This window comes from Mchenga conophoros, linkage group LG17, assembly GCF_057382185.1.
Source record: "Mchenga conophoros isolate Kocher_MC1m ecotype Shallow Benthic linkage group LG17, M_conophoros_male_GT1.1, whole genome shotgun sequence".
Classification (NCBI taxonomy): domain Eukaryota; kingdom Metazoa; phylum Chordata; class Actinopteri; order Cichliformes; family Cichlidae; genus Mchenga; species Mchenga conophoros.
In genome coordinates, this window is record NC_140542.1 from 326,698 (window position 1) to 339,964 (window position 13,267).

General features: G+C 44.9%; 1 protein-coding gene and 1 pseudogene across 3 annotated transcripts; one reads left to right on the forward strand and one right to left on the reverse strand.

Moving 5' to 3' along the window:
• The first annotated feature begins 210 nt into the window (after nt 1-210).
• Nucleotides 211-2,573, forward strand: LOC146554779 (cytochrome c oxidase assembly factor SCO2-like). Of its 3 annotated transcripts, none has more exons than XM_085252377.1 (2): nt 211-344; nt 1,079-2,573. In XM_085252377.1, exon 2 carries the CDS (start codon nt 1,091-1,093, stop codon nt 1,895-1,897), a length of 807 nt encoding a protein of 268 aa, XP_085108503.1. In that variant the 5' UTR covers nt 211-344; nt 1,079-1,090; the 3' UTR covers nt 1,898-2,573. The 3 variants fall into 3 exon arrangements, with proteins under 3 accessions (XP_085108503.1, XP_085108505.1, XP_085108504.1); XM_085252379.1 differs by having other exon boundaries at nt 271-344; nt 1,082-2,573; XM_085252378.1 differs by having other exon boundaries at nt 272-336.
• Nucleotides 2,574-2,632: 59 nt separating this feature from the next.
• On the reverse strand, nt 2,633-9,896 carry LOC146554780 (condensin-2 complex subunit H2-like; annotated as a pseudogene).
• Between the last annotated feature and the right edge of the window lie 3,371 nt (nt 9,897-13,267).

Genomic DNA, 13,267 nt, shown 5'->3' on the forward strand with positions numbered 1-13,267 from the left:
AGTAGAACATATTTTTGTTCATTTGTTTGTTTGTTTCTACATGGGCTTTGATTTGATAAGTATCTAAGGCTGAGACCACAGGACTGTAAAAACATGATTACTAAATTTGTCTCAGTATTTACTTTAAATATCCATGAAATCATCACATTCTCTGTAAGATTAAAGGTGGAGACAAGTGCAGTTGTAGATTTAGGAGTCCTGCTTCGTCACTCCAGCAGGTGGCGGCACTGCATCTCGATGTTTGCGGTAAACCACCATAGAAGAGGAAGCAGAAGCCGGAGGAGTGTTCGGTGGACGTGTGGCAGGAGCCGGTCACATTAGTGTGGGGTCTAAAAGGTAAACAGGTGAGTCCGCACCTCGTTTTTACCGGAACTCGCTGAATTCACGAGGCTAAAGCAGCTCGTGCATTAGCATTATCCCGAGCCGACACTCAGTTAGCTTTTGGCTAACCGCGTGCTCCTTAACCTTCAGTCACCAGGAAACCCTGTAGCACTGTCCTGACATCAGCTGTGTGTGTGTGTGTGTGTGTGTGTGTGTGTGTGTGTGTGTGTGTGGGGGGGGGGGGGGGGGTCTCTTCGGCTGGTGTTTGTATGTGTTTATCGTCATTTGTCCTGTGACGTAACAGCGTCGTGACGCGGTCAGTAACAGGTGAGGACGTAAACTCACCTGAGAGTTACTGAAGGTCTGGGGTCTAGGTAAGGCAGTGTCACGTGGGTTTAACTTCACTAAAACAGGAAAAATCCCCAAAGACGATTAAAAGGGTAATGAGTGTATGGAAGACCAAAGGGGCCAAGATTTTACATTTAAACTAATTATTTATTTATTTATTTATTTTATGAATGTCAGAAACTAATAATAACACGTGATGATAATGGATTTTATTTTGGTAAATTTTTAAAACTAAAATAATGTTTTGAGCTCAGCGTTTCAGTGTGTTTCTGAAGTCAGACTTCAAATGAAATAAGCGGATCTAAAGTTTAATAGACACAAGTGAAACATGTTTTATAATCAATAATTTGACAGATTAATGATCAGAATAAATAATATAATAAAATAATCTGGTCTTCCTGTCTTATAGCAGGTGGTGGAGATGTTGGGGCTGCGGTGCATCATGGGTGACCTGCGAGGAGGAGCGGCACTCCGGAGGACATTTGTGTCTTCGGCGGTGCTGAGTTTGAGGTGGCGGCTAGCACCGCAGGACAGGCTTCCTCAGGCTCGCTTCCTCTCTGGTGATCGGGACTCGTCGCCGTCAGTAGTGGCTAAAATGAAGCTGCGGACTCGGCTGCTGGTTACGCTGTTGTTCGGCGGCGGGTTGCTGGGTGTGTGGTGGTTTGTGCACTCAGAGAAACAGCAGAAGCTGCAGCAGCAGCGAGTGGAGCAGCTGCGGCAGGTGGCGCTGGGGCAGGGCACTTTCAGCCTCATGGACCACACGGGGTGCCGCCGGACGAAGAAGGACTTCCTGGGCAACTGGGTGCTGCTGTACTTTGGCTTCACGCACTGCCCTGACATCTGCCCCGAAGAGCTGGAAAAGCTAAGCACTGTCGTGATGACTCTGGACCGCGACGCCTCGCTGCCGCCGGTGCAGCCCCTTTTTATCACTGTAGACCCAGAGCGGGACGATGAGGCGGCGCTTGCCCGGTACGTTAAAGACTTCCATCCCCGGCTGATTGGGCTGACGGGGACGGTCGAGGAGGTGAAGCACGCAGGGCGGGACTACAGAGTGTACGCCAGCGCCGGGCCCAAAGACGAGGATGGCGACTACATTGTGGACCACACTATCCTCATCTACCTTGTCAGCCCTGACGGCCTCTTTCTCGACTACTACAACAGGATGAAGAGTGATGAGCAGATCGCCGACAGTGTCCGCAAACACATCAGAAACTATGCCACGCTGTGAGCGCTGGCTATATAGCAACCAATTACAGACTGTTTTCATAACAACCCCACTCACAGCTGGGGGATAAACTGCTTCTTGTCCTAAAACGGGACACTTCTCCATGGTAACACAGAACTGTAAACGTGTTTGAAGTGAAAGTTTGTCGATAATAACAATGTAAAATCCAGAGAGCATGCTCCCTCACTTCCTGTCTCAGCCTGATGGTTTCAGTGTGTGTGTGTGTGGGGCCTGGTGTCAGGAGAGGAACACACACAGATTTCCTGTTTAAGGTGTTCCTCTGTTGACACCTAGACAGACTTCCTGTTCCTCAGACAAGTGAAGCAGTCTGACTGCTTCCATGTGGAGCTGAGATGTTTATCAGGTTAAGTTTACTTCTCTCTTGCTCAGTGTGGATGAAGTGTGTTAACAGCTGGAAGAAGTGCATGCTGGGCATTTCCTCCAGTCTGTCACATAAATGGCAGTGGGACATGCTCTCTGAGAAAGTGTCAGTTTTCATAGTTAAAGGTCAGATTGGCCTCAGGGTGTGAGGACCTCGCTGATTCCTGTGAAGAGGTCAGCGATAGGGCAGATCATGCTGGTCACATGGAAACTGATCAGCTGTAATGTTGCTGTGGAAACAAGTTATATTATGGCGGACTTTAATGAAGCGTGAGTGACAGACAGGTTCTCGTCAGAAGGTCGTGCGTTTTTGTTTTTTGGCTTCTTGTTACCATCAGATTTTCCCCACAGACACAGAGAGTGCAGACAGTGACAAACATTTTATTACAAAAATTCAATAACATTGATCATCGATTAAACGTTACATGATGATGTCAGAGCGGCTTGTGCTGCATTCAGGCCTTCAGCGTGGCAAATCTGTCCGTCGCTCTGTGCGTGCTCAGTAGAGTCAGAGCCATTGTGTCCAAACTTCCCTCCAAACCGGCACAACTGTCGATCTCCACCGTGTAGTCGTTTGCCTGCAGGAAGTAGAGAGTCATGATCAGCAACCAATCAGCTGCAGCCATCCATCAACAGGAAGTGAAGACCTCATCAGAACAGACTTTCAACCTTCTGACGGTGTCACTGATCAATAAAGTGATCAGACAGCTGTTCTGTTATTGATCAGCGAGCTCATCAGACTCTCGTCTGTCTTTAACCAGCTCAGAGGATTTAAAGAAATAAAAGCACCACTTCTGTCATGGAGGATTTCAAAATAAAACCACCAGACTGATCCAGTTTCCTGTCCTTACCTTTTTCACAGTAAAACCCCTAAACACACACCTTGCTGTTCACTGGAATGAACACAGCTATGCACGATAGGGGCAGGTTTAAAAAAAAAAAAAAATCAATGATCCTATTTAAATCGATTTCAATTTGAATAGTGTATCAATCCATTAATTCCTGAATCGATTTTTAAATATAAATGTATTTTGCCAGAAACACCAGAATCTCAGGTTAAAGCTCAAACTATTTAACCACTGCCAAACAGTTAAAAAAGCAAATGAGAGCAGGTAAACGGCACATGCGGACATGCTGTCGTTGCTGAAAGCTGATACCTCACAAGTTCTGAAGCTGCAGGTTTCGTCACTCTGACCAAAATTCATTGAACCGGCAGCAAAAGAAGATCCAAACTATGCTCTATGTTTGAAAAACATTGTCATGAATTCCCTCTTTTGTGCCCAGGACAATAAAAACCACACTTCCTGCACAGCTGCCTCTCTGTGTATTCAGAGACCACCTCTGATGAATTCTCACAAGTCTTAGCTTTGTTTTTAATGCATAGATATAAATATGCATAAATATGTATATATACTGATAAAAGATCAGAATTAAAATATTTCTGAGTCTAAATCAAATTGAATCCAATCAGTTATAGAAATCAGTGACGATACCCAGTGCGAATGCTATAGTGGGTCTAAACAGAGACTGTATATAAAAGATGGACATGGTGACATCATCTACTTCTGTATAAAGCCTGGATATTTTGTGTGGTCCATGGTAAAAGCTCCTGACACTAATTGGACCAAACATGTTGTTTTATTCAGTTCGATGGGATGACCTCATCAGGAAACATTCAGCAACAGAATGTTAAACACCTGCAGCGCTGCGCTCATCCTTGTACCGAACTGTGTGTGCAGAGCCGTAACTATGACACCAGATTAACGTATCAATGCTGCAGTTTATCGTTTATGCTTTTTAGAGAATTCATCATCATTTGATGACATCCCTGACTGGAACAGGTGACGTTCACTGTTTGGGCCAAACTAGTCACAAAACGCGCAAAATGCCTCCTTTGGATTTGAGTGTGCTCAGATCATTAAAGTAAGTGTGGTCTGATGTGTGTGATCTCTGTGCTGTTATTGGTTGATCGCTGATGTCTGTGCAGATGTTTTACCAGCTGCAGGGAGGCCAGCAGGTACTTTGAGGCTTCAAAGTTGTCTAGACCATGAACGATGGCTGCAAACGTTCTGCGGCATCCAACGCCGCTCAGCGCTCTCACGATGCGGTCTCCGTAATCATGGATGTCAAATGCTGGGCGTTCTCCTGGAAAATGGAGAGGCGGGGTTTAGAGTCAGAAGGGTTTGAGTCAGAAGTTGGGTTAAGTTACTGGATGGGGCTCAGCAGGTTTTACCTGCAGTGCCAACTCAGGGCGGATCTTCTCCTCCCAGTCTTTGACCCTCCGAGACAGTGCTGTCTCCTGAGTGTAACCACGACTGTTTACCAACTAGCTGCTCCTAAATCCCACACACCAAAGGGTTAATCAACTTCCTACTATTCAAAATAAAAGCTTCACCTTCTTCATGACGGAGTTATAAGTAGTTTGATTTTTCTGATCATGGGTAGCTTCTAGCAGTAGGAACAAACCTTACAGGGCTCCAAGTATGATTGATCAGAATGTACTGAACATTACTGAAGATAATAATATTGATCACTGACCACTCGCAGCTTCACCAGATCCTCGTAACTCAGTTCATCTCGGTGAGCTTCTGCGGACACAAACAGCATCAGATCATTACACACGTTCCACTGTTCCTGTATCGATACTGAACTGATTGAACTGATCGATCAGTTTCAGTCTGAATCTGAAGCATTTTACCAGGTGAAATGTGCTCCGGGCCACCCAGAAACTCGGCTGGGACGTCATCGGGAAAGGCGTCGTGCTCGTTGTCCGAGGCGTCATCATCCCCACCTTCAGACAGACATATCAGGCTTTAACGCAAACACACTCAAACAGCTTTATGACCCTGAACTCAGACCAGCACTAAGACTGTTACCCAGCAGGTGCTGTCTCAACTCTTCCACAGGCTCCTCCCCAGTTGACCAGGCCCCACCCCCTCTGGCTGTAGGAAGGTCCTCTTCAGCTCCTCGTCAGACATCATCACTCCCATGAGTGACATAACAAATGTGATAGTAATGAGTCATAATCTGACAATAACACTGACCCTGATAAAACGACCTGAACCGCAGCTGATGTCACTGCTGACATCACTGTGATGTCAGCATGGATGATGGTGTGTGCGTCTTACGGCTCTTCTGTTCATCCTCTTCTGATTTTGAGTTTGTCTTTGATCGTGCTCAGGTAGATGTAGTTGAGGTCTGAAAAACAGGAAGTCTTAGCTTCATTTAACAGAAGTATAAATTCAACTCTTCAGATTAAAAGTCTTTTTCTGGACACAGAAAAGTTTTCAGCTATTGTTACCTGTAAATGTGGGTCCATTTTTCAACTTGTGCTCTGGAGGGTCAACTGAAACAAACAACACAAAAAGGAAGTGACATGTTAACAGATAATGGGTCCACAGAAGAACATGAGTGCTCCAAGCAGTTTGTTCTTACAGGTTCCTCTGAACCAGCTCCTGAAGTCCCGAAGGAAAGCGGCTCGTTTCCTTTTCCTCTTCCCGCAGTCGTCCAGCCCGTCGGGAACTCTGTAGCACTTCCTGCAGAAGACACAAAACTCTGTAAGCACCTGCAGACTGAATACTGAAACACGCCACGCGGTCCCCATAGTTACCTGGTTTCAGTGGTTTGTCCTCCTCAAGCATGGCGTATGGGTCATGGAACGCCCAAACATTCACCTGAAGAAAAAAAAAAAAAAAAAAAAAAAAAGATGTTTCATAATGAAGCTCTAGTAAAAAGAGTCAAATTTAATGAATCTAGTTAGAAAACAAATGAGGAACCGGAGCTTTATGAAAACTATTTTTTCAAAATAAAAGTACTGTTGTGCTTTAAGTGTGTGAGATTTTTGACTAGGGGAAAATAAACGCTCCTGTGGCGAACACTGAGCTGCAATCTGGGGGATTAAAGCAGATTAACGTACAGCAGGAGGAATCGGCTCCTCTCTCCTCGTTTGTTGGCTTCCATATGTTGCCTCTCTCGGATCATTCGACCATCACTCGGAGCCTGAAACACACCAACGACACCGAAGTTACACAGGAGAAGAAGAAGATGAAGAGGTGGTGGCTGAAACTGTTCTGTGATTCTAACAAGTGAAATCTCCTCCACCTGCAATCTGTCCACATGCTCCTCCTCCTGCTCCATGTTGTCCAAACTCTAAAGGGGAGGAAATCGTCTGCTGCATCGCCTCCACCCTCCTCAGCATCAGCTCTGCCCATTTCAACATCCACTGGAACCACAGCATCTGAGCCATGAAGGTCAAAAGTAAAAAAAAAATCAGAAACCAAAGTAGTGAAAGTCAAGAAGGAAAAAAAAGGGGAGAAAAGCGGGAGGAAATGTGTCATGAAGGACTGAACAGGTGAGGTGAGGTGTACCTGGGGGCTGGGTCTCTAGTTGAGCGAAGTCACTGTGAGGCAGGGACGTGGAAGCAACTGATCTGAATGTGAGCAGGATCATGTCGCCCCTCACCTGGGGACGAACAGGTTGATCCTGAAGTCCTTCTGACTGCACAGATCTCACCTTTCACACTGACACACAGGCATAGAACCAGGTGAGACCTCATCATCGGGGAGCGAGGCTTAGCTCTCATTTAGTTGCTGTGCGAGATCACTGACCTGATGAGGGGCAGTTTCTTTTTCTCTTGGGTTTCAGGTGCAATCAAAGACTCCGGAGGAAGAGGCGGCACGTCCACAGTCTGCATAGGTCAGAGGTCACAAGCAGAGGTCAGAGGCCAGAACGAGCCTGCAGGTAAACTGACCTCAGAGAATCAAACTCACCGTGTTGGAGTCAGACCTCTCAGATCGGTCCGACACTTCCAGGTCCAACGCAGAAAACTGAAGGACACAAATGATGTTACTCATTTACACCCGAGCACACCTGACTTTGACAGGATAAAGAGTTACAAAAAAGGAGTAAAATAAAAAGGCAAAAATGACACGATACAGATTTAAAAAGAATTTCTGTGAAAATCTGAGGTCAAAATTTATTTTATTTTTTACGATTAAAAGGTGAATCTGAAAAATCTAGATCATTAATAATAAATAATTAAAATAATTAATGATCACGATAAAGAATGTTTTAAATTTAAGGTTCTAATTTTTTAAATATGATATGGTCAGTGACTGAATGAAGTGACTACGTTCCCAGAATGCCCTGTGAGTGTTGTTAGAGAATGGCGTAACAGTAAAACCTTAACCCTGTGCCTGTTTTCATTCTGACCTGTTAACTCACGTTACCTGAGGGTACCTCAGGCTTGGCTCCAGGTCCCCTGTAACTTGCTGTTTATATTCTTGAGCACAGATGCCACATTTTCACCCAAACAGCTTCACACTCAGTGACCTCAGATGCTTCAGTTCCAGCTGACCCTGACTTCTTGTCTGCTCCAGGACCGAACTATTTCTACAGCTCGGCTCACTCTGCAGCCTCTGAGGGTTAAAGAAGGCCATGGCTCTGGAGCAAGCTGGCTAATAACATCAGGCTCATAGAGTCAGGTGCTTCCTTTAAATCCCCTCTGAAAACATGTTTCATAGACTTTCTTTGAAGTCTATAAAAATGTCAGATATCAGTTTTTGAATTTTTAGAACAGAAACATTTTATACTTCTTTTCCTTGGTGTGGTTTATTTTTGAGTCTAACATCCAGCTCTCAAAGCACTTTATCGCCAGTGTGTTTAAATGAATGAAGCATCATGAAAGCTGAAAATCAAATCAGGGACAAAATGTGACTCTGGAAGTTTGCTCTCAGGTAAAGAACCACCTTTAATAAAAGCTGCCTGGTCTTTTTTTTTAATTTTTTTTACCTCCTCCAAGTTGTCAGCATCATGACTGCTCACTGCTCTGCCATCACCCTCCTGAGACTCTGTTGCCTGCTTGTTGCGTCTGTCGGGAGAGCACAAAGATAATGTGTGAACCTGCAGCAGGAAATCAAACCAGCATGTGGGCGGAGTCACGCCTACTTCTTGTTCTTGTCGTTGATGTACTCCAGAGTCTGGAACACCAGGCTGTGCAACAGCTCCACCTGAAACAGACGCAGATGCCGTCACATGACTCCATCACAGACTGGCCGAGGTCATGTGACTTGTGTGTGGCTCACCTTCTTGCTGTAGATGCAGGCGGAGCCCTGGATGAGCAGCGCAGCCTCTGCGAAGTTCAGCCTGGTTTTCCCACCATCGAAGGTGATACACATGTCATCCAGCTGCAGACACACAGACAGATGTTACTGGGCGGAGCTCAGCTTCATTCCATCAGGCTGTGACTGACTGAAATCCCACCTGGATTCACGTTTGTGTCTCTGTGGATCACCTGAAGCTGCCAGACCAGTCCTTTGTGAATGACCTGAACAATAAACTGACCCAGAGCAATTTGTCTGAAATGCAGTTGTTACCTTCTAATTACAGCTCTGTCTTCTTCTGTCTGCATTAGAAGTACTGCAGAGCTTACTGCTAAAACTGACACCTTCTCCGTGCTGCTTTTACTCTTTACAAAGACACCCAGGGAGCCAGACTGACCCTGTAGGTGAGCCTGTTCTGGGGCACGGACCACATGTTTGATGCAGAAGGATATTGCTGTCTCGTGTCAGTTTGTATGGAGGACGAAAGCTATCAAAGTAAGAGCCTCTGTGGTATAAATAAATTACCTCATCTAAGTAGTCGTTTAGCTCTGACGCCAGGTCGATCTCCCAGTTCTTTGTGAGCTCTCGGATCGGCTGGAGCAGGTGAGCATATCGGCTCTCTGTGGACTCCATCTCACCTGAAACAGGTAGAACCAGAACAGGCTGTGAATCCTGCGGGGTCTCAAACATCACTCGGTCTTTAAGCAGCTCGTTTCTCTGCAGTGCTCTGAGTTGCAGATGGAACGCTTTCTCATTTAAAACTCAAGCAAAGATTACTTTCATTCAGTCCAAATTTGATATAATAGTAGATTCATAAAAGCCTGTAATGTTGATCAGAGCGCACAGCTACAGCTGGACTGTACATATCGATTTAAGTATCGATTATCAGTTTTCATGGTGAACTCTTTGCATTCACCTGTCCTCAAAATCAAACAAAACTGTGTTATCGCTGCTGTGAATTATATTAAATAGCGTGATAATTGCTACGAGCTAAAGCGGCAAATACTGAAATCAGAGAGAACGAAATTAAAGCAAAGTACGTTCAAAAATGTGATTTATTTTAATCGCTGTAGCTAAACCTGTGATTAAAAGATAAACTTAACAAATTAACTTATTCCTAATCTAACGCCGAATATACCGGGACATTCCACTGTTTAGTAAACCGTGTTAATTAATCCTCTGTGAGATCGATGTTTACATCAATCCGAATGAAACACAGAAATGTCAGATTTATCAACGCAATGTGGCGGAGCGTCTAAGCGACTGCAGCTGTCAAAGCTTGAACACTTGGCTCATTTACCTGCTCAGCTTGGTTATTTTTTTAAATAAGAGAAATACCTGAGAATAAGCAGGTGTCGGTAACATGAAGCAGCGACGGTGTTTAAGGAGTAAAATCAGAGAGAAACTTACCGAAAAACCTGAGCCGAGCTACACCGGGGCTAACTGTTTGTAGCCGTTAGCACAACACTCAAAGTACCCGCGTTAAATTTCTTCTTCGCTACTCTGGTCTGTGTAGCAGCTCCGCGTGCTGCCCCCTGGCGGCGCTATGGTGTGATACAGGCTGCCGACCGCTAGATGGCAGCGTTGCAGTTTAAAGCAATGACTGTAGAAAACATCTACAGTTTTCTACAGTTTTCTGTAAAACTGTAGAAAACTTCTCCAGTCATTGGTTTAAAGAAACTGGGCGAGCTGCTGCCTGCACCTTGCGATCTGTTTATAAGAAATACAGATGATTTGGCATGCGCAAAACAGCGCAAGAGCAAAGCCAAGTCAAATAGTGAGAATTTGGACTCCATATTTCATATTTATATCTGCAAATATCAGGCTAAAGCCATATTCATTCATTGGACTTATTTTGTAATATCACAGAATATTTAAAGCCCCTGTTTTATTTTTGTTTATACATGATAACAAGTTAAATAAAAACCCTGTGCTACACGACTGGTGTAGGATTAAAGGTTAAAGAATCCTAAGCAACAAAACAAAAACAAAAACCAAAATACTTAATGAATTAAGTAATCAGTAAAAAGGATCACAAGCTGTTTGGATAATCTTTTAGAAAAAATAAAACCATGAAGTGAGAAGTCATAATACTGTCATGAATGTTTGCACTCTTCCTCATCTCACTCTTCTGGTGCTCAGTGCGAACACAATGGTCGTGTCCAAATTCCTGGACTGCATCCTCCTGAGGAAGCATTAGTATGAATTTGGACACGACCCGTGAGCAAGTCTGCCCCTTGAGAACGCCCCCTGTGGAGCAGGAAGTGCACTGAGGGAGGTCTCTGCTCTCCTCTGAGCCTGAAATTCCTGCTCCAGACCACACTCCAATCCACCAGCAGGTGAGGAGGGCAGGAAGAGTATCGAGCCAGAATAAAAGCCCTCGTGCAGACAATCAAAGCCATGTGAAGGACACATAAGAAAGTGGTTTTCTTGGTTCCACCTGAACTCAAATGTTGGTTACCTGGGCATGAAACAAAACAAGCAGTGTGCGGAGCCATGCTGCCGTGTGCCGTGACAGCACACCGCTGTCTGAACTCTGACCATCACAAATCATATCTGCAGATGGAAACATGATGAGATTTCCTCTGCACACAGATCTGATTTCAGGGCCCTCAGTATGTGTGTGTGCGTGTGTGTGTATGCATGTGTTTGTAACTCTTCCTCCACACATGAAACCATTTTTTTATTGTGATTTAATAAAACTTTATTTACAAAAACAGCAGGTGATGTCATTAAGAAGCAATAATGATGATGATGATGATGGGCCTCAGGAAGCCTCCTCTTCGTCTTGCAGCAGCATTAGTGAGTATTATTAGTCTGAGAGGACAGCTGTAATTAATGCCTCTGAGAGGAGGATGACGGGGCAGCAGGAGCTAAATTTAACACTCCTAATTCAAGCAGCCGGATTTCTAATCCAGGAGACGACGCCCTCCTCCTCCTTGTCTTTCCTCCTCAGAGGTGTACATGCTGCTCGGGAGTCCCACTGTTTTACTTTCCCAACAGAGACGAGACAACAAAGGATGCAGACTGGCGGAGAAACGTCGTCACGGCCCAGGAAGAACACTTCTGGAAAACATCTGGCCACATGTGATTATGAAGAATAATCCTCTGATAAACTCAGAGAAAACAATGCACGCAGCGGTTTCCCAGCAACACCCCATCCCCATCGCACTGCGCTCCTCTTCATCGTTTATCTCTTCCACTGGAGCACCAACAGATTACTGAGATGCCAGCAGCTGCACGCCATTCTTAACCCAGCACAAAATGTCTCAGAAAAGCTACAAACTAACAGGTAATGCTGCTGTGGCCACAGCCATCCTTTACATACAGTCTTTGGCTAATAACACAGAGCATCTGTCAGAAGAAGGTGTGACTCTGCAGCAGAACATCCTGGACTCAGCTGCAGGTGAAGCTGAGCCATGTGTCGCAGTCATATTTGCCTGCTGCGCTCCATCACACCTGCAGCAAGAGTGAGCACAGAGACTCCACCCCCACAAACACCACCGTGTGCACATCACCTGATAACTAATGGTGTCAGCACACAGGTAAATCTAATCAGCATTATAATAATAATCATTCACAGTTCACAGCATGTTAACCTGAACAGCTGCAGTTCCTCTAACTTCCACCAGAGGCTCCCAGCCTGCATTGTTATGGGCGTGGCCTCTGTGACTGACAGGTGGATGGTGACACAGGCTGCTGCTGATTCACCAGAAACCCAAGGGTTACATCATGTCCATCTTAAATATACAGTCTAGTATCTAGAACACGTTCCACAGCAGGAGGAGGAGTCTGCACCTCTGACCTCCAAACACCTGCCATGGATGAAGAGACAGCGCAGCGAGCGGCGGCTTGAGTAAATGAGGAGGTGTGAATCTCAGCAAGTGAGTGGAGTGAAGATCAGCACTCTCCTCCTCCTCAAAGGTTACACCAATGGTCTACCCGCTGTACTCTGATTACTGCTGGAACAGTTATGTAAATGGACTTAAAACAAAAGTTTCAGTTAAGAAGTCTGTGCAGGGTGAGAGTGCACCGCGTGGCATGCCATTGGACGTCAGTCCTGTTATTTTAATTCCCATTGGATGAGAGCATGGATGGGATCAGTGGTTTAACTGAAGTATTTTATGTTTTTTGGGTTTAAATATTGATCTTTGACTTCAAAGTTTCAGTCTCTTCTTCTTCTGCAGGTTTTCAAATATTAATGTAGTGATGCCAGTGAACCAGCAGCTCATAATGAGCCAATCAGGAGGCTGAAAATCATACCAAGGGTTTTCTGCACTGCTCAGATTAATTCATGATGTCCTCTGATTTGGTTTCATGTTGTTTGCGCTGGTTTGCTTCCAGTTACGCTCAGGCTGGTAGTTTTTGTGTGTGGTTGCAATACAAACAGCACAGGGAGGATAACAAGGAAGAGGTGAACTCAGTCACAGCCAAAAACCAGAACAGGAAGAAGACATAAAAACACCACCAAACACCAAAACCCTTCAAAATAAGACAGGAAGTAAACGAGGGAAACGGGAAAACAACTGTGTGAAGGCTTGGTCCTTACACTGGAAGTGTGAAGCACAAGCATACAGATGGTGAAGTGTCTCCAGAGTATAATCCAATCAGATAATCTGCACCTCTGCCTCTTCGACCTGCACCTTAAAGTCTAGAAGAAACAGAGTGAACATGAAGCCTGCACTGATAGAGAACAGATATGAAGCCCAGCAGTAACACACAGTTACTCTAAGCTCTGAAATCAACTGGAAGAACTCAGATGACATAAAAGCATTATGGGAAATGTATTTCTAAATCTAAATCGATACTTTTGCCAGAAGGAATAAAAACAGAAGAAATCCAGAAATGTGATCTCAGTGAACAAATTGCTGTTTTATTGTGTGTGTGTTTC